Here is a 21,766-nt window from a genome sequence, read left to right as displayed (position 1 = left end):
CATATGCCTTAGACAAAGTAGTAGGGTAGGGTTTGGGGGGATTTTTTTTTTTAAGAATGAGCTTCCTACAACCATGACCAAGTAGGGAGTAAGTAAAGGACAAAGTATTAAAATTATGTACTTTAAAAAAAACCCTCATACATTTTTCTCTTTCATCTTCTTAGACTTCTGTTCTCTCTTCCTTTCCTGTTCTTTCTCACATATAAAAAGCAAACAAACTTTTTGTTTGTTCTCTGAAGTGTTATGCAAGATCAATGTTATGTGCTTTATTTCTTTCTTAGTAATGAACATAAGTACCCTGAGACATTAACTTTGCTCCTTGGAAGAGAAAACCCAACATCTACCATGGAGGGGTCTTGATGTTCAGATTGTTCTCCTTGGTTTTACCTGTTTGTTTCTCGTCTCAAAAACAGGTAGAAGGGAAAGGTACTGAAAGGTGGAAGAATACAACTAAGAAAAAAAAATTTCACCTTCTTTATCTCCTTCAGAAGTGGAGAAAACAAAGCTTTGGTAGCTTTATAAATAGTCTTCATATGCCATCCCTTATTGACTCCTACAATGTATCTTTGTGTAGATTAAAAATGTAAATAAAGTGCAGTTTTATTTTGGTTCAGGGTTTTTGTTTGGTTGGCTTTTGTTTTTTTTCGTGTAATGTCATATTCTTACTACCTAACCCTTAGTTTGTGATAGCCAAACTGTGTTCTTACTTTCATTTTCGGAAAATCACAGCACACCAGCTTTAAGACTTTTCTGGATTTAGTGCGATGGAGATAACAGTTTGTCCAAAATGTGGTTTAATGTTTATGGATCTTCAAAGCAGCTAAATTTTAATCTTACAGATAGAAACTTGGAAGAAGGTAAAAATAGCTAAGAATCACTTTTCTAGTGTACATTGCATATGTTCAGTGTATTTCAGAGGAGAGATTTGTAATGTTGGAAAAAATGCATGTGCATATTAATGACTTACGTTTGGTTTTTCAACAGGGTCTGTGTTTTAATGGAAGTGCCTTTGTTTTGTACCTCATTGCTGCCATTGTAGATGCATCTTCAGTTACCAAAGATCTGGACAGTCACAATTTCAACAGCTGGGCAGCTTCTTCTGTGAGTTTGGTTTTTGTTTAAAGCAATTCTGTGTCCAATAAAGTTATATCAAATAAAGGCTCACTGGAAGTGTGGGTTGAAGTTGCATGTGTTCTGGATTTTGAAAAGCTGCAGAGTGATGTAGAAGGTCACACACAAAACCACAGTATGTAGCTGTAATTTAGTTCATGGTTTTTGAAGGTGACTGGAATTTCCATCAGGAGATGATAGTCACATCAGAAAAGGTAGCAATGTTTTTAAGATCACACTGATTTTCCCCTCCCCACCCCCATTTATTACTAACTCTCTGGCAGAGGTTAGAGCCTGCACGTCAGAGTAGACAAAGTTTGTGTGAGCACCAACTCACCTCAATGCATTTGGACAACTTCAGAAGCAGTTTAAACTAACTCAGTTAACTTTGCATGCATGTGGGTAGATAAGATGCATTCAGCTTTCTGTGGGCTGAGCCATATACACAGCACCTTAGGGAAGGCCCTGAAGTGCTGTTGCTGTTTCTGGAGTGATATTTCTATTACAGCTTTTGATTAGTCTTTTGAGTTGCGTGGGCAATGCCTGAAAAGTCTGGTAATTTACCAGTGTTTTAAAGTGGATGCAAATCATTAATTAGTCTGACATTACTATATTACTACTGAGATTTAGAAATCCAAAACAGACAGTCAAAATGGATGAAAAATAACTTTAAAAAGCAACAACAGCAAAAAAAAGAACAAAAAAGAGCCTTGTCACTTCTGAGTAGGTGAATGCATTCACTTGCTAAGTTAAGGGAGTTGTAAAAGAACTTTCTGCATGTTGTGGTAACAGTAGTCAAATTCAATTGTATACAGTAATTCTAAATTATGGCTACTTTGCTGACTGTTCATGCTTCTGTAGTTGTCCTCCAGACTATTCACAAATCCTGTCTGAAGATTATTGTATATGGTCATGAACACAGGAACTTGAACACCTGCTCTGTTTTTGTCTTGGGAATTGGATGACTATGCCCCTGTCATTTCTGTGGTATTCAGGGTTTTCTCCCCATGGCAGTTTGTAACTATTGATCTGTTACTCAGCCACTGTAGTTGACAGGAGCTTGCTTGCTGCTAGATAGGCTTCCATGCTGATTCAGGTTTTATGCAAAGTGCATGAATGCTCAGTGTCTCATGGGATGTTTGGATTCTCTTCTAATACCTTCTAATAATGTTTATCTAATGCAGTGTCTAAATAAACTATTAAATGTAGATTCTTCCTTTCCAAACCCATTAAGGGTTTAATGGATAAAGAATTTAGCAAATCATCTATCCCCAACAGTCATTCTTTTAGGAAGATTTTAGATGGAGCTTTTACTTAATAAGAAACAAAATAATTGGAAAAGAAGAATGCTACAGTTTTCTATTGTAATAGGATTTTACATCATCATTATCGTTTTTCGTGCCACAGAGTAAATTTCCTTTAGACAAGACTCACCAAGAGCCCTGTGTTGAAAGGTTTAGATTTACTGCCTGGATGCATGCTTAGTAGTGCCCCTCTCTTAGAGCTGCAGTTTCTACCCAGGCCAATGATGGCATATAAGCAAGGAAAAACTGTAGAATCATAAAATATTTTTAGTCTAGAAGGGACTTCTAGACGTCATCTGCTCCAACTCTTTCCCCTCCTAAAGAAGGGCTAGCTCATATCAGGCTACCAGGGCCTTGTCCACTTGAGCTTTGAGTATTCCCAAGGATGGCTATTCCACAATGCCTCTGGGCCTCAGTTGCCATGCTTGATTATTCACACTGGGACTTTTATTTTTTTTTCCTAATTTCTAATTTAACTTTCCCATCTTGTAACTTGCATTTGTTCCTTCTTGTCCTGTCATTGCTCACATCGTAGAATAGTGGTGTTAATCCTATTTGCAGTGACAGCTTTATTTGGTTCAGTTACCAGCACAAAACATTCTGGTATTATCATTAAGACCATACTGAACATTATCTATTTTGAACAACATGCAGTGATTAACAGGAACTTAAGCACTGGCGCTGAGTTGGACTTTATCAGTACAACTGAAATAGTTCACAGCTGCTCTTTGGTTCCTGTGTGTCTGTGCTGGAAAGGCTGCAGAAGCAACACCACTGATACTGTGTAGTTTTAATCTAGAAACATAAAATAAATCTAGCTGCTACAGAAGGCTTATTCTGTTACCAGTTTCTGACAAAGTAGTAATAGGACAATGTGGTTGCTGTCACTGTTATTTGCACTGAGGAATGCCTTTATTCATCAGTGGAGGACTTCTGGAATTGGCAACCTAATCAGTAGTGCTCTTTGAGAACACGTCAGGACCTGAACTTGAATCCAAGTTTTCTCTGTAAACAAACCTAGTTTGATGCACAATGTGCCATACTGAGGCACAGGTGGGCTGTAAGGAATTCCTGGAACATAGCAGCAGGACAGGAGTGTCAGCTTGAGCTTGCACTGTCCCATGAACTATCCCTCAGGTTTTAAAAGCAGCAAATACAGGAGTGGTGGCAGTCCAGTCTATAAGATCCTTACTGAGGCAGTGTAATGTAGAGTTTATAAAAAAAGTTGAAATATGCCATGTTTTGTCTGCTTATAGGCCCATATTTCTATGCATAATATAAGCTTATTTACACAGTGTTGAGTGTGATGGCCACACAAGTACAAGGAGGTGAGCATGTGCCATTTTAGTCAGCCTACCATTTTCCTTGTTCCAAATCCCATAACTAATTTTTTTCCTTAGAAATGACAGTGCTCTCAAATTTATTTTTTTCCTGATATATTTTTCCTCCTTTCTCTACAGTTCTTTGCCTTCGTGGTTACCTCCTGCTATGCTGGAAATACGTATTTTAGCCTTATATCCTGGCGATCACGGACTTTGCAGTAAATATTTTGTTAAAATGAATTCTGTAATATAAAATATCTTGAGGATTATTCACTTTTGATAAAAGCTTGCAAGAGGGGTGAGGCATTTTTGAACATTTCTGTTAGAAACTACAAACTGAGATCAAATGATTATTTATAATAATGCCATCTTTAGAGACATCTAACACTGACTTTTTACTGTATAATAAAATTTCATACTGCTTCTTTTAAAATTAACATGGTATTTTTCTAGACATTGTATAGTTGTCACTACTAAACCTTTAATAAATCTTATTCAATGTGCCACGTTTGTAAATGTAACTTTTTAAATGTTACAGGTATTCTTTTGATACTGAGTGATACAAATCAAAACTTAAGATTGATAGTGTCTCATTATTATGTATAAAAAGTGTCATTGTGTAGAAAAAAAAAGCATTTGAAACTTTAAAAATAAATAAACAAATGACCCAACTGTGCATGTTTTGTAAACTGGGAGTAGAAGGTTGCTTTTTTAATTTCTTTTTCAGAGTATAATACATACTACTAAGAAATTCAGATGATCCTGTCAGTTTGCATATTCTAACAGCTTCTCACATTATGAGTTTGCTTTTGGAACCTGCTACTGTAGATCTGAAGCTCTTTGAATGTATATTGTGCCTGAAACACATTATCCTAACAGGTTTCTCAGATCCAACAGTCCCTTAGTGCTTAGTCCTTAAACAATTGAGAGTATCACAAATCGCTGGCTAAAGGTAGTACATTTTGGTTTTTCTCCTCAGATTAGGCCATTAATCTGTTGTAATTCAAATCTGGGCTTCTAAATCATATTAAATGATATAAAGGTTAAACACATAGAAGAATTGTGAAGACACCAGTGCTAGAAACAAAGAAATTCCTCCCTCCTTTCCTGTCTTCTGGCATCATCTGCAACTTGTTAGTTTAACAAATGAAGTTGAGACTCACATTTAAATATCTTTGTATCAAGCAGGAGTATGACAGGAGATTATGGCTTTCCAAACAGATACCTTTGAAAATTACTTTCAAATACAAATTACCTAAGGATTTTTTCCCAGGAATTATGAGTTTTCCTCATTTGAAACTACTAGCAAATCTTTTATTCCTGGATTAAGAAGATTTGGCCTGTCTTCTAGTTTTCAAAAACTTACTTGGATGATTATATATGGTAGTAGAGAAACCTTACTGCCTAAAAAAACCCCTATTTCCCTTGTAACTAAATGGGGTGTGGTTACTTACATATGTGCCTTGCAGAGGAAGGTTTATCAGCAGCCAGCTAATGCTGTTCTCGATCACATGGTTTTGTTGATGATTGTCTGTTGGAGTCATAGGATTTCAGTGTAAGGGAAGCCAAAATATTATTTAAAAATCTATATTTGTCTGCAAATTGCATTTGGCCTGTGCAACACAGGTCAGGCTGTTTGCTGCTTGCTAAAATTATCCAGTTGTGAGAAGGAAGAATGGCTACCGACTATGCATTTTATCTACACAGATAAAATGTGTAGTTAAAATCCCATATTTTTTTTTTCCATTGCTGGAAAAAAAAATGAGAGGCATTGAAATGATCTAAAAATCAACTGATAAAATGTGACTAGAAATATAGCCAGAATTAAAATCTCATCAGTGATTTCTCCTCAGCAAAAATGCTTTAGTAGTAATAGAAATACTTTCTTAAATGATATTTGATGTACTTGTTTTAAGTCCAAAGGATGTGACTATGTTTGCACAAGCATTTCATGATTTTGTGGTATCTGTAATATTCTGGTGTAAAGTTAGAACCCAGACATCATTTGTGGACAGAAGTAGCAAGAGGGTGTAGAGCTAAGAGGAAGTTCTATGTTTCATCCAGTTTATCTAAAACTGTCATGGAAACTGTGTTACATGTCAGAATAAACCCATTAGTGAAGGACAAAACCAGATAAGGAATGATTCTGGCAAAATACCTACCTGCTCTCTGAGTCTTCAGCAGTGAACCTCAAGGGGAGATGTGCAGAATGACTTCCAAAGACAAATCTGCGAGTTGAATCCTTAATTCTGAATTTAAAAAATACATACTAGACAAAAATTTGCTTTGTGCTTGGCCTTGCTTTTCCCCCCCCCAAACCATAACTTACCTGCCTTGCTCTTTCCTTTTAGAAAGATAAGTGTCTTACTTCCCATGCTCTTTCTCGTCTGTCTCATTTCTCATCTGTTACTCAGATATCAACCAGTTTTTCAAGTGTTCTGAATATCCAGTTAAAATTGAAGGAATCTCTACAAACTGAGCATTCCTCCTGAAGTTTCCTCCTCCTATTTCAGGCCTGAAGAAAGGCCCAAAAGGTTATCTTCCAGTGCATTAGTCTTAAATATTGATTTGCAAACTATGACAATGCATTTGTATACTCTAATATTGATAAAGAAGACAAGCTAGCTGTGGTTTATCATATAACAATTAAAACAACACTTGTATCTACGAGCATAGCTTAGTACCATAAGATTGAAAGAAACCTTAAAAGAACAATGGGTAAGTGATTAAGTCATTAGTGAAATTCTTAATACAGATATTTAGAATAATAAATAAAATGCTAATCAACTTGCAAAATGAAGGTATTTAACATTAATAACATCTTTCAGACAGTCTCTCTGAAAACTCTGTCACCTACATACACAAGGATGCTCGATGTCAACTTTTGGCCATTAATTTTCATTTATTAAGGAGTTGTCAGTACCTTTTTTAATTATCATACATAACGCACTTAACAGTACAAGGTAAATAGCATGAGAACTATAATAAAAACTTCAAATGTAATAGTGTTGTAGATTGACTTTGTCCCAGTGGTTCACAGAAGATGCCTATATTCTACTCAATATATTCTACTGAGTAAAAAATATGACTGTCATTCTGCTTGTATTAATTTAAAGGTATTTCTGTTTCCCTGGGCTGAACTCGAATTACCTGGGCCCCAGTCACATACACGGTTTCAAAAGAAATAAAGAACTAAAGAAGCTGAATGAGTGGTTAAAAAAAAAATGTATTTCTTAATAGGAAGTGCAGAAGTTACGAGAACCTTCCTCCACAGGGCTTATAGAAACCTATAACCATGCACACTTCTGAATAGGAACTCTAAGGAGAAGAGGGGGGGGTGGGGAAAGCAGCTGTTTAAAAACAGAACAAAATCTTTTTTCTTGGCAGGTAGCATTTTACTCTTATGGAGGTAGCCAGTGTTGTAGATTTGATATCTCATGACGTGAGAGAAATGAAGTGGGACAAGTAATATCTTTTATTGCAACTACTAGCTGGCTTCATAGAAGTCCAAAATTATGCACTACTTAGTCTACTACAGACTATTGGCCTGGCAAACCCATCCTGGTCATGTAAATTGCTTACACTAGCCCCTTATTTGTGGTGGGGATCGTCTGGACTTGCCTGTCTTTCCTCCTAGAACAATTTTAGTTGCTGAAGGAGCTATTAAATACTAAATACGAACAGAATGCACATCCTAACTCTAAAACAGAGCAGCAGAAGATGGGGTTACTACTCCAATGTGTATGAAAGTGGCATATACCCAGCTCAGAGGCCCACTATTACCTCACTTGTCAGAAAGCAGAACAAGTTATTTTTAAACTTGAGGAAATATTTAGCTTCCTTTTCTGCGTTTTGTTAGTACCTCTGCATTATTTAATTCAAACAATGGGGCTGAGACACTTGGGCAACAACAGACAAAACTGTAATGACCGTCCATTTAATGCAAATGGACATCTTGTATCTTCTACAAGATCGGGAATCAGAAGGTTTGGGTTGTTTGTTTGAAAGAATAAATGTTGTTTGCAGCTGCACCTCTACGGCGAACCATCGGAGTAGCTTCCCTCCAGGAGCATCGCTGACAAACTTCGACATGCCGAGGGGGTCTTTTAGGATCCCAGGAAAGCTGCTCGCCGCTGCGGTGGCCGGTTCTCTGCGGAGCTCCCCTCCGGGACCCCGCGCTGTACCGCGAGGCGTGTCGTCCCCCCCTCCGCCTGGAAGCCTTCCCTTCTGTTTCCATGTAACCCCCTGCACTGGGGGGGCCGCCGGGCGTCCCGCCGTGGCTGCCGCTCCGGAGCGGCGCGGGGGGAGCGTCCCTTCGTCTGCTCCCAATAGCTGGGCTTCGTCCCGGACCCCGCTTCCCCCAAAGGGGTGCGGCAGCGTCTCCCCCGCGGGAAAGAAACCGCCGCGGGCAGAAAACCCCCGTGACTCTCGCCCTCCCCGCCCCACGGCCGCCCCGGGCGGGGAGCGCGGGCGGCCGGGAACGCGCCGCCTCCGCCCGGCCCCTGGTAGGAGCCCCGGGGGCGCCGCCGTCCCGTCCCGCCCCGTCCCGCCCCGCCCCATCCCATCCCATCCCGTCCCGTTCCCCTGTCCCGGGACGGGCAGCGGCGAGAGCGGGTTGGGACGGAGCCATGTCTCACGGGGCACGGGTGATCCGCACCGGGGTGAGCAGCGGGGGCCCCGCGCCCCCGCCGGCCCTCACCGTCGCCTCCTCCTCGGCGGGCTCGGACGCGGAGCTCATGGACGGCGCCTATATCCGCTCCTGCGCCGGCATGCTGAAGGTGGCCCAGATGGTAAGGGGCGAGCGGGGAGGGGGCAGCCCCTGGGGGCTGTCGGGGCTCCTGTCGGGGCCCTCGGAGCCCTCCGCGGGTACCGCGCTCATCCCTGCGGGACGATTCTTGTGGCGACGAGTCTGGAGAGCGTCGTCAGGGGGTGTTGGGGCCGCAGCTCCTTGCGGGTTTCGTCGCTGCCCCTCAGCTCTCGCAGTTGGCAACATTACGGAAAGTTCATGTTCCTCGGTCTGTCCGAAGTTGCCTTTGCGTCTTCCTAAAGCAGCGACGAGCACTTCTGTTCGTTCAGACGAACATGCAGGAGCCCAGAGTAGCCAGTGTTAACTTTTTGCCATTAATAACGATGACATCGTGATGCGACAGCACATCGTGCTGCAGTGCAACACCTCATTCCTTAGCAGTTTTTGGAAGAAAGCTGGGCCGAGTGCCTGTGCCGACAGGGATCTGGTAAGGGTGAGCACCACAGCTGGGACTGCCGGTCCAGCTGGCTCCGTGCCCTGTCTGTCAGAGATCTCCAGGCGGTGACCTAGTGACACGGGGAGGGATGTGGGAGATGTATGGCTGAAATTCAAAAGAAATCAATAGCGGAGTGCTGCCAGAATTTGAGCTGATGCCTTAACTTGACTTAGTGCAGGAAATTTAGCTCCATGCAGATGTGGAGAGGATTAACAGATGGATAGGCTCTTTCTTATTTCTATGGCTCACAATTATCTGTGGAGAAATCTGTCTCCTTAATTACAGTAGTAGCAGTCAATAATGCCTAGGAAAGAGCATGGAAGACATGGTGTAGCGATACCTCCACACATACATTTTCATCCTGCAAAAACTTGTACCTTGACAACATTTTGTGCTGGAGTTGTTGCCTTCATCTTTTATGAGCCCCCAACGCCTTTTTTCCCCCTACCTTTATTTGTCCAGTCATTTTTTCTAAAGTTGTGTGGGTTACTAGCATCCAGGTTCCTAAATCGACATTAGAAGGTAGGAATCATTTTGTTCTAGATTACCGTGGAGTAATATCAAATCCTTAAGTTTCTCTTTAAAAGCTGCCCAGTTTCTTCCAGTTCATTATTAGCCATCAGCTGCCCTTAGAGATGAGCCTTCATAGCAAGAGGCAAAACTGGATGTGACTGGTCATGGCTACCTGCACCTGCTGAGCGTTTGTCCTGCACTTGTGAGACCTCAGACTTGTCCCTCACTATGAATTCTGTTTGGTAGGAACACAAACAGTTGTCTGCTGCCTTCTTGTTACTTGGGTTGTTGTTCCCAAACCATTGAGTGCATCTGGAGAATCTCTTCAGAAGACAAGTGTCATCCTTTTGAGCGTGTATCTGCATTGCAACTGAACCTGTAGCCCTAAAACAATAAACTTGTGCTTTGCTTTTTGCTTTTACCACTGTGGAGAGAACAGTTCCTTTTATGGACTAGAAATAACTAGTCATCTCTGCTCTGTGTCGTGCTGTGGTGTCACTGCAGCTATGACAAGTGACTCTTAAAGCTAGCATGGCATGCTGATTTGTGCTGTAATGTCAGTTTTTGGTGCACATATTAAGTGTGCGCATACTTTACATGCTTTACATATTTTCATGTACTAGATGTAAATCTCTGTAATTTTATGTAATACCTCACATACGTTACATAAAGTCATATTTTATCAATGCAGTTCAGTATAAAATTTATCAGAATTTAAGCAAGTGGCTTTCTGCGGTGACTTTAATAAAGGTTAAAATAATGTAAATTGTTTTCCCTTTGCACTCTTTCAGCTTCACATTCTTATATTTTTTCTGTTTTCTAGTTTGCTTGTAAATAGGAGTTGCCTCAGGTATTCAAGGAACTTTTGGCACATGAACTTCTTTTAATATCACATATCAAAATAGTGTCTTCTTCTCAAATAGATGACAACAATATGCTATAGAAATTATACGAAAGAAATAAAAGATAATTTTACAGCTGTTCTTCTGTAAAACAGAAGGACTAAAACTCAGGAATATTGAAGAGATTGTGCAATGTAAATTGCTGCTAATTTCTGAATGTTACCAGTGCTTTCTCTTGAAATTCTGGGTGCTGTGGAGTCTAGCACAGAATGAAATTAGGAAGAAAAAAAAGTATTTCTTGTTTGTAAGCCTACACAAATTCCTTTAGTTTTTTTGCTAGAGAATTTCTTTAACGTTGCAGAATTATTATAGCTTTGAAAAGACATTGTATTTTATGCATTGACTTCAGAGCTTAGGGAATGGTCTGTAAATATTTTGAAAATAAGATGGAAGAGATAACATAGTTATGTGACTTGTGTTTTTTGTGTGGTAGTAAGACAGTTTGAAACCTGCTTTTCCATGTGTGACTGTGATGTAAGTTGGGGCACCGTTTCAAAATCCAGGCTGAATTGAAGCTCTCATGTTAAGAGGAAGTTACAAAGCATCTTCAACATCTAACTTACTTCAGCTAGTTTAACTTGATGTTGTTAATATAGCTTTCACTTTTTCTTTCCTTTTTTTCTTCTCTTTTTTCCTCCCCTTTTTTCCTCTCTGTTTTTGGTGTTCTTTGGGTTTTTTGGGGGTTTTTTGTTGGTTTGGTTTGGTTTCATTTGGGTTTTTTTGGTGTTTACAGTTTTGCCAAGATCTCTTAGATTCACAGAGATACATGCAGGATCTGGGATCCCAGTGTGGCCACCTCGGTTCTATACTAGCAGTGTACTAAGTAAGTGTGTGAGTGAATGTGTATCAGTGTGCACAGTACACTTAAACCAGAGAAACTAAATGACTTGAATTTTAGCCAGCCTGACAAAATTGACACACGTGGCAATCTTCAGCATGTTGCGCTGTCTGTGCTGATTTCTTTGAAGCACGTTTGCTCTGTGTCCGTGCTACTGCTGGCCTGTTTTATTGTGAGACTTTCTAGGAACTTGTGTTGTTTAGCTTGGCAAGTTCTCAGTAGATGGGTTCTTGGAAACTTCTTGAGGCATCCTGTGCCCTTAGAGACAGCAGTATGAGTGTGCATCCGTATTGTCACCAGAGTGGCTCAAATGCCAGTGTTGATAGATCCAAACAAGTCTGATTCAGCTGAATTTCTTGTAGAGCTCTCATGTGCTTTTTATATTTTTACTGCTGAACTCTGGAGGATGCCACTGATGCTGTATTGGACTAGGTCCTGCTTTCAGCACAGCCCATGTTTGGTACTGGAGCCTGTGTATCTCACCATCTTAGGCACTTGGCTGGTAGGAACAGCTGTGGTTGTATCACCTGTCCAAAGTGTCTGATGCAGAGATTTGCAGGAGCGTGACCACTCTAGATTGAAGAGAGAAAAGGAGTGCTGAGAGCTCACATGTAGAAGAGCCAGCACAGCACAGCACGTGCTTGTGTAGTTCTTTCAGGCTTCTCAAGCTGTTCTTGGACCACTCCTTTTTTCTGGACTGAGAGATGTGGGTAACCCATGGCCTTCTTTGCCTCTCTTTCACCTCCTTCAGGTTGGGCCAAGCTAACTTTGGTCACAGTTCAGACTGAAGACGATTGTTCCCACAATAACACTGTTGTTACTGTTAAAATAGTTCTGTCACAGTAAGCAGAGACTCAAAATACAGCGTGTTTTAAGCTAAAAACAGTGCTGATTCTTTAATATGAGTCAGGAAAGAGCAGTTTTACCAGACAGAAGAAAATCAAAATTGCCTTCTCAAGGCTGAAGAAAAGATTTACAAGCAATTGCAATGTAAAAAAAGGATAAACTCAATAAAAGTTGACTTAACAACATCATTTTAACTTGTTAAAAATGGTAAGGCAATTGTTAAAACTTTTCTGCTAAGCATCTATTTCATTTCCAAAGCATGTCTTGACAAAAGCAATGACATACTTGTCAAGTGAATGAGCAACAAGACAGTCTGTAATTCTGAGTAACTTTGAAGTGTGCTGAAACCTCTCTGGGCTATTTGTATACTAACACACAGTTGAATAATAGTATTCCAGAGAGTATTCATTCATCTAACACTGAAAGCTGGAAAATGCTGGTAGTTAGGTTGCTAGAGCCAAGTTCTGTCTCTGAATGTGCTGTATCATATCAGACAAATTTACTGGGGAGCTATATTTAGAAAAAGTTGAAATATAAAAAGAAATCAAAATCTGCTTTGAAATTCCCAATCAAAACCATTGATACAAGAAAAGGAAATTCACAAACGCAAATGATGCTTGGAATGATGTAAGAGCTACTCAATCTTCTGACTTGATCTTGAGACTGAAATGTCTTTCTGTCCATGGAGGTGATTGAAGTAAAACATCTTAATTCTTTTCAGCAGTGCGTCAGTAACGTCATTTTGCCCCTATGGTAATAAAGCTGCTCAGTCAGAAGAGAGGAATTGTGGTGATATGCAGAGATGCTGAAACTGTAAGCCTGTCTGTGAGTCCCATGGCAACTGTGCTTCCTGGTGGATTGAGGAAAACCACCCAGAAATGTGGAAGTGTCTTCAGTCTGCAACTATGTGATAAACTACTGGCTAAGAAATAAGATGTGTTTTTAGAAGCAAAGTTATTTTGAGGCCAAGGTCAGAGTTATGTGTTGGAGTTGCTAATTATTTTTGATGTTCTGCTATAAGCTGCAGTAAAGTTGACCTTGCTGGGCATATGGAGCAAAGAGAGAGAGAAAAAATTATTCTAAGTCTTAGACAGCTCCAAAGAAACAGGAGCAGTAAGGAATGTCTAAGCCTACTAATTAAACCCCATAGGACTGGGGAGTCCTGTTATTTCCACTTTGAGAACACCAAAACAGGCTGGCTTGGCCAGTTGTACTTTTTCCGTGCCTCTGCTCTGGGTGGCCATTTTATAATTTCTGTCCAGGTATTTGCGTAAGAGCTGGGAACAAACAGTGTGTTCTCTGCATGTTAACCAAGGCTTGGTGGCAGGCTGACAGAGGTGAGGCAAAACTTCACAAGCAACACCACTTTAAGGAATTTTCCCTTTCTATTTTGTCTCCGTGCAGCTGTTCTCAGCTGCAATGATGCAGATGTTCTCCAGTTTACACAGTACCAGGGAACTAACGGAGCTTTACTTGTGCTCTCTGGATTTCTTTTTTCCATGTGAGTTTTTAGGGAACAGTGCAGCCATAGAGGCTACTGTCAGCAAGAGCAAGTGTCTGGCACAGAAGGGCAGGAAATACATAAGCTTGAAGTGGTTCCATGTGTTTCAAACCACAAGCTGAGAATATAGTCCCTTTTCTTTTTCTCTTGGGCAGGAGAAGGTTTTGTACCATCTGTTTTAATGTCTATCTATTTCAGCAAAAAAGAAACTAGTAATTTTTCTGATGTTGAAACCTCTCTAGAAGGCTAAAAAAGTCAACTCCAGTACATTTTGTAAAAAGACAATTCTAGTCGTTATTAAACACTAGTGTATCTCTGTTCTGAATGTCAGTGAATGTTTTATTTGTATCCTAAAAGAGGCTTCCTAAAAGCACAAAGTTGGAGCTGTTTTTCACTGCCCATCTGACTCATCCGTTAGGATTTGTTGTAATACATTCATTAGCAACCTGTGTGCATGTAGTGCTCTTTCTGTAGAGGTAATTTAACAGGGCTTAACAAACATTTTCTGAAACAACAAAAAAAAGGAAATGAAGCCCAGAAATTTACCACATCACCTGAGACATGTTTAGTATGCCTGAAAGAGCAGAGGGAAGTATTGGCAATGGTTTCCTGGCACATTTGTTTTATGGGAAGTTAAATTTGCAAATGTCATTTAAAAATCTTAATCAGATGCACATTATGTCCTTGGATAATTAAGATGTGGTGAAAAGCGTGAGTTCTTATATCTTTTAAGATGTGCAAGAGCAGTGTATTCCCTGTCTTCACTCTGTTTGGAGATGATGTCTCTTTGAACATCCTCCTCTCCAGCCACACAGTGACACAAAACAGTGGATCACTTGTTTACAAGTTCAGTCTCCACGTGCTCAGAGCCTATAAATGATAAAGAGCATCTTGCCAAGTGTCCTTCACTGGATTCCAGGGCTGTATATGTTCATTTTGATCCAGCAGAAGCCGTGGCTGTACCTCGGTGAGAGATGCATACCTGACCCTGAGGCTCTGGTGCCTGCTGTGCATTACTGGGGTGTTGTCCCCCAAAGCCAGACAGTGTTTGCTTCTATGAGTAAGTGTTTCCTCTGCTCCCCTCCCTGGGGAGTCCTTGTGAGGTATTCACTTGGTCCTGTGGCTCAGTTGTCTCCTTTGTCACGTCATGCGTGCTGCTGTGGCCTTGTCCTCCTATTATGTGGTGATATGTAAAGTATACAGCAGCCAGAAATTGCTACTTTCTGTACTCAGAGATCCAACTCTGAAACTGCTGTGATTTCCTTTCATCCACCTGTGAGCTTCCTCTTCTTTGTTTAACTCAGATTCTTAAGGGTCATTTGGTGAATGTAATGGCTGGGACAGATGCGCCTGGCTGGTCAAGGCTAGGTGTCTGCAGCTTTCAAAGCCAAAACAAACTTGGCTGCTGTTTTTGCAACAATAGCAGCAGCTGTGCTGCTTAGGGCTTCCTCTTCTGCTCACAGCTTCCCATAAGGAAAATGGAAGTGTGATGATGACAAGATTGAGAAACTGCCTTCAGGGGGAATTTTCTTTTAATGTTTTTGGTGGTTTGTTGTTTTGGGTTTTTTTCTTTAAAAGTACCACTAGTGAGTTCAAGAAACAAGTGCTGACTGATGGGAAGGAAGTATGCTGTTAACATGAGATGACCAGCAGCAGCTGCAGAAGAGCAGAATTACTTGGCCTATTTTCCTTAAGTCTGTAATCATGCTCTGCAAGAGCTCTTTTCTCTGTTTGGGAAAAGCACAGTACCCAGTTGCTGCTTCTCACCTGCTGGCTAGTTGAGCCTTTTGGCAATTGCTTGAGTATACAAGTTCCTAGTAGACATAGGAGTGCTGTCCCAGTGTGTTTGAGAGGCCTGCCAGTCTCCAGGTAGTCACTGAAAGCTGTCAGCTGCGACAATGCCACAGGGGAATCTCATCTATTCTCATTTTTCACCCCTCATTCACCGCCCTTCACTTCCCTGGCACCTTGCCAAGCATCAAGTGTCTGCACATAGAGAAGGTCATTCTTTTATGTGCCAAGGCCCGGGCTAATCCAGCAGCCAGGTTGTGAAGATGCCAGTTGATCTGGAAATTATCATGATGTTTTCAGGAATTCACACCTGTTTTTTCCTGATAAAAAATATGTTATGCCAGCACAGCTAACAACATGGACTTTGGTGATGTAAACAAGTCCTCCTCTTATTCAAGGAGACCTTGCTCAAGGCCCCATTGACATAGCTAGCAAAGCCTTTGCTGGAGATGATAGATGTGAGCTTTTGAACTGCTGTCTGTGTGACTGCCAGATGTCCGTGCCGTGTTCTCTGAGGCAGGGAGAGCTACAGCAGGTGTCAACTGACGATTTGAGTCAGTCAAGCACTAAATGCCTCAGACAGTGAGAACAGGTTGTGCTGTGAGCAGCATCTGTAAGGGTGAGTGATGAATAGATCACTTGCTGAGGGCTTCTGGGTGGAGGCACTGAGACTTCACTGTGTGGTTCGCAAGTTATCTTTGATCTCAATAACAACTTCCAGGAAGATGAGATTGCCGTTTTCTTTTTTTTTTTTGTGCATCTAGTTGGATAGGTTAACTAGAATGATTGTTGCCGTGAGGTACAGGTTTTATGTTATATATTCCTATCTGAGTTTTAAGTAGCTGTTTGTTGCTAGATATGTATTGGATATCCAGGTCAAGGCGGAAACTTCACAGCTTGTTGTGCAGAGTTTGTGGGTGTTTGTTAATAATAAATAAATACTCTCTACCCTGGGCATCAAGCAGCCAGCCAGTCTGAGCCAGGCTTGGCTGGTCAGCCAACGTGGGCTCCTTCTCTGTAGATGGTATTGCCAAGCATGGTTGGTGAAACCATTTTTAGACAGCCATGAAATTTTTCTACAAGAGCTCTGTGGCTCACAAGTAAGGAATAAGCTCTTTCTGTATTGTATCACTGGCAATATGGGACTACATTAACTTTTTAAAGGGGAAACAATATACCTGAGAATGGTTCAGAGCCATGGATTCAGAAGTGCCTCGCTTCTACAAGGAGCTCATCTTTCCAGCTGACTAAAAAGAAGTATGGCAGGTGAGTCTCCTGCCCACAAGGGAGGGCTTCCTCTCCAGACCCAGCGCTGGTGAGCTCTGTGCTGCTTTTGCAGCAACAGCCTCAAAGTACAAAGTTCTCCAGCAATGTCTACGTACCCTAGGTGTGTTTGAACCGCCACGAGCATGTATATTCTGTGCATCATTGCTGGATTCCATTCTGCCATTGAGAGCCACTCTTCTGCCATACCTTAAGACAGCTCAAACCTCTTAAGTTTTAAGTTCTGCCAAACCCACTTGTGCTGGCCTATACAGTTCTCCTCCCAGTCCTTTTCTTTCTGTTGCCTCAGAAGCACCTTCTGTGCTTGAGGCGTTCTTTCTCTGTCCGCAGTGTGGACTGTCTTCTCCTGTCAGTCTGTCTGAATCTTGTGTTTACCAGATCAAGAGAACAGTTAACGTGGCTCTCCAGGAAGATCTAGATGTTGGAAGTGCTTGCCTTGCAGAAGAGAGAAGTAACAGTCACAACTTGCTGTGCAATTTTTTAATCTGGAGAGATTTGGTAATATTAATCCCTTCATTTTCGGTTGCTATCAGCAGATACTCCACCTTTTACTAGAGGACTCTGGAGATTGCAATGTTTTTTACTTCCTATAATCTTTTGAGTTATGATATAGGGATTCTGCCTACCATGCAAGGTAGATGGTCTTTTACAGTGGAGCGAGCTACAGCAGGAGCCATGTGCATGCGTGCTTTTTGCAGCAGTCAGGTTGTCTTTTCTAAATGGGCTTGTTTGGGTAGGACACAGATTCCCAGCAAGCACCACAATGTAAGGAGGGCATAGAGCACAGGCTGTGCCAGGGATTGTATTTTTGCATCTGCAGAAAAAAAAAAACAGTTATATAGAGGATGTGTCTTTGCTCTTACCTGAAACAGCGGGTTTGTCTATGATTTGGGGATTATGACTTGATGAGAGAGACCACTGGAGCGGGTGGCAGGCTGGCTGTTTGATGGGGGCTGTTTCTTGCATAGAGAATTAATTCCTTATTCATAGAGGAACAAGCTGTCTGCTCCCAAAGTATAGGGTTCTTCTGGCTTTATCCAGAGTAGTCCTTGCAGTCATAGCAGGTGGCACCTCTTTGAAAATCAGAGGGAAAGCAGCTGTGATTCCCAGAGTTAGAACCCTTCTGGGGCATTGTCAGTATTTAAAATTCTGTTCCTATCCTTTGAAGACATGCTAACTGTCAGTTGTGCTATTAATACTGTTTTGCAATGAGTTTTATGTGTTTTGGGAATTGTTTGTAACTTGCATATGGCCCTTGTGCAATGTTACTTAGTTGCTGCAGTATTTTGAGTGTCCTGTGTGCATATTTTGTATAGATTGAAAAAACTTACTGATAATACTTTTACAGTTGAAATATTTTAAATTTAGGTTGATTTTTGAAACAAATCTGTTTCAAATTGAAATCTGTTAAAATTGAATTGGCAAGAAGAAGAAATAAAATTATGAGGTTGTTGTTGATAACCTTTTTTTTTTAAATTAATTCACTACCTGATGAGAATATAGCCTATTATTTGCCTTATAACTATGAAATCCTCAGCTTTCAGTTAATAATGTGCAGGATTATGTGGTGCCTTTCGGCGTGGTGCAGTGGTGGTGCAGGCAGCTGTGGAGACTGAGGCAGGGAACTAGTTCAGCTGGCAGGGGCGGGATTGAAGTCTTGTGATCAGTGGTAGGCAGGACTTAATTGCAGCTAGTCATTACAAAGAATTGCCTTTTTAATGATCATGGCTAACACCCTGCAACAAGGGCTCTTTAATATTAATGTCCTTCATTTGCTGGTTCTGGGATTACCCCACATGCTTTTCTACCACTGAGGCCTGTGCCTGAGTAGATAGATAACTTCTTATTAATAGATAAAGAAATCTGCTTCCTTGTGCTTAGGATTGTCCTCTTATCAGAGTTGTAGAGGGTCTGAATAAGATTATTTTGTCTTTTCTCACCCTCCCACCATTTTTATCTTCAATAAATAGCCTGTGGATGGTGGTGCACAAGAGAAGTCACTTATCAGAGGCCAGGCAGCCTCCTCATTTTAGCAAAGCAGCCAGACAAGAAGGAAATCTGCCCAGACGCAGGGGCTGAAAGATTATTGTGCAACCAAAGACTGACTGCTTCACAGAACCATGCACTTGAAGGCAGCTGATTTCATCTGTCATTAATGAAGTTTCAAATGGACCGTGCCCTTTATCTTCTTTTTCTAGAAGGGGTTTGTCTGTTACAGCTCACATTTCCAACACTGCCCTGGAAGAAGGAAATCTCGATTACAGCAGCAGTCAACATTGCTGCTTAAATTGGCGGAATCAGTCTTGCATGATCTACAGTTGTAACCTTGGCCTGCACTTTGCTCATCTTTCTGTTTTGGGAAGCTGTTAAAAAAATTACTCCACCAGAAGTATGTACTTAATAATATGTGGGTGTTGCTTCACTGTGTTGAGGTGTAACATTTGGAAATGTACAGCTGCAGTCAGTGACATTTCTCTGGGGCATGGTTATCCTGATTGGCTCGCGTAGGGATGGAAAATTCCATTTACCATCTTGGCTGGTGTCATAAGCTGGAAACTTTGACTTTTTTTTCATTCAAATACAAAAAGAATTTAGCTCTTGTTATATTGTTCTTTTTTAAAATGGCTGTGATGGAACAGGATGAGAGTCAGTGCTGTCCCTTGCCCCAAATGTGTAGACACAGTTTCTGTACAATTGCTTGCACTAGAACTTGGCTAAGTTTTAAGAGAGTGGAAATCAAACAGGTTTTATCAATTTCATGGGTAGTTCTCAAGGTCCTTCTTTTTTCAGATTGAGGAGGAGCAACATTTAAAGCAGTACAAAGGTTCATCAGTCCTTCAGCAAGTACAATACATGGGAAAAAAAAGCACTTTCAGGTATTTCCGACTACCAGCTGAAGACTGGTAAAGCAGAGCTGCTGCCTACAGTCTTTGTGCAGGTGTAGCACTCTGCTGAATCCTGTCCCCTGACATTTTTCCCCTGAATGGTGCTAATTTTTAGTTAGCTAATTGCAATACATGTCCTGATGCAAGAGACTGGGGAAGATAGCTAGGAAACATTAAAAGAAGGAATTGTGATGCATTGGGATGTATAGAGGGAAATTTGAGTGGGAGAGAATGAGAGAGATAAAGGAGAAGAAATACAGAGTGTACTGTAGGAAAGAATAGGAAAGGGGAATAAGCAGAAAAAAAGGAAAGGAAACACTGGAGACAAAAAGTTATAGTATGACTTCTCACGGGATAGTATAGTAGAGGGGAGTACAGTCAAGAAAAAAAAAGGAAAATATTCTGAAAAATACAAGGATGTTGCCTGGCAAAGTAATTAAATGAAGAGATAACACAGTGCTGGGTGGATTATACATGATGCTGTGTGTGTCACGGTATTATGATAAAACTTTGAGATAAGTGTTATAGTGTTTTTCTAGAACTGGGCACCTTGAGGCAATTTTGCTTCTTATTAACATTATCCTTCCTCCCTGCAATTTAGTTGGCATTTCACATCTTATTTCTATATAGAAAAAGAAAATTATTATCCATAGTTTAAAATTACATGGTAAGACAGCAGTTTCAGTCTTTCAGTTCAGTGCATGATCTTGGGATTTGCAAAAACCATATTGAGTGTCTTTCTGCAATGAAGATTTTTAATACCATTCTTTGTCCTACTGCAGCAGCTAGAAATCCAGACAAGGGGTAGGCCACATACAACGGGTTAACCCCAGCCAGCAGCCAAACACCAACCTCTCACTCACTCTCCTCCCCTGTAGGATGGGGAAAAAATAGAAGGAAGGCAAAAAGACCCCTGGATGAAGATAATGACAGTTTTATAAGGAAAGCAAAAGCTGCACACACAAGCAAAGCAATAAATTAATTCACTACTCCCCATCGACAAAAGTGTCCAAGGCCAGGCTAGATGGGGCTCTGAGCAACCTGGTCTACTGGAAGGCGTCCCTGCCTGTGGTTGGTGAGTGGTAAATAGATGGTCTTTAAGGTCTTTTCCAACCTAAACCATTCTGTGAGTCTGTGATTCTGTGTGCAATGATTGCCTTATTTTACGTGTCTAAAGTGTTTTGAGGGCAAAAACCTTTAGCAAATGCATGTAAAGTCTTTATTAGTCCTCACTTGGAAAATGGGGGAGCTGCAGCAGTGAAATATGTGATTTACTGAAGTTCAGACTGGTTACAAAACAGGTCAGGATTCAAGAGCCAGTGACTTTTAATTCCTCCCTTGTTGTGTCAGTGTTTGCCTGTGGAAATGGGCCTCTCATGCTCAGAACATTAGGCTTTCCTTTAGAGTAGGTTCCTGTCAGTATTGGAGATCATGCTGGATTTATGTTTGTGCAGGTAGCTGCATCTGAGGAAAATTTAGTTCTCTCCAAACATTACAAAAGAATTAAGTATTGGTAGTAAAGTCAGAGCTTTATTTATGACATCCATTAGAGCAGGACAGTAGAAAAAGATCATACAAAGCACTTGCACAGATTGATTCCTGGGTTATAAAACTGTTCTGTGCTCAGATAAACTACAGTCTTCTACCACATGAGCAGAAAATGCTTAGTGGTGCCAGCTGGACGGTAGGTAACATGGAGAGCAGAACAAATCCTTTCCTTTGTTACCTGCAGGGCACTAGCAAAGAAAATTGTACCTGTAATCTCTTGACTGGTGAGCATGCACCTCTGCCCCTTCTTTACAGCAGGTGATTCTCTATTAGGCTTCTTTGAACTTGCAAGTTTGGCCCACCCAAGCTTTTCCATCTTTGCTGTGCATTCCAGCAGGATCCAGTGTTAGTGAAGGGAAGCAAAGCCCGTTAGTCTGGAGATGAAGGCAGCTCTTGGGCAGTTTCACTGTGACCTGTGTGGCTGATGACAGGAATGGAAACTGCAGGAAGATCTAGCCACCAGAGAGGCTGAGGGTTGTGTTTCTGGCTTGCTCTGAGTCCCACCATCATGGCCAGCCCACTCCTGGGAAGCTAGGATGTTTGGAGCTGAGCTTTCTCTGTAACCTAATTGTGTCTGCGGGACTATAGCCAGCAAAGAGTGAGCACAGGGAGTTAGATGGAACTCAAACCATCTGAAATCAGAAGTACAACAGTATCTGGGCCTAATACTATGGGCCTT

The 21,766-nt window shown here is 41.2% G+C and overlaps 2 protein-coding genes across 3 annotated transcripts in view; both read left to right on the top strand.

The window, feature by feature from the left end:
* Nucleotides 1-4,411, top strand: part of CMTM8 (CKLF like MARVEL transmembrane domain containing 8) — a 35,425-nt gene extending 31,014 nt beyond the window's left edge. Inside the window, exons 3-4 of the mRNA XM_032695541.1 lie at nt 985-1,101; nt 3,875-4,411. Coding sequence (XP_032551432.1) covers nt 985-1,101; nt 3,875-3,958 — 201 coding nt within the window. The 3' untranslated portion in view covers nt 3,959-4,411. The remainder of the gene's footprint in view (nt 1-984; nt 1,102-3,874) is intronic.
* A 3,889-nt stretch (nt 4,412-8,300) lies between these two features.
* CMTM7 (CKLF like MARVEL transmembrane domain containing 7) overlaps nt 8,301-21,766 on the top strand; it is a 26,472-nt gene continuing 13,006 nt past the window's right edge. For both annotated transcript variants that reach the window (XM_032695554.1, XM_032695564.1), the window contains exon 1: nt 8,301-8,526. In XM_032695554.1, the coding sequence (XP_032551445.1) occupies nt 8,365-8,526 (162 nt within the window). In that variant the 5' untranslated portion in view covers nt 8,301-8,364. The remainder of the gene's footprint in view (nt 8,527-21,766) is intronic.

The sequence above is a fragment of the Chiroxiphia lanceolata genome, chromosome 1 (genome assembly GCF_009829145.1).
Source record: "Chiroxiphia lanceolata isolate bChiLan1 chromosome 1, bChiLan1.pri, whole genome shotgun sequence".
Taxonomy (NCBI): Eukaryota; Metazoa; Chordata; class Aves; order Passeriformes; family Pipridae; genus Chiroxiphia; species Chiroxiphia lanceolata.
The sequence above is the reverse complement of the archived record's forward strand: the minus strand, read 5'-3'. Positions and strand labels throughout refer to the sequence as shown.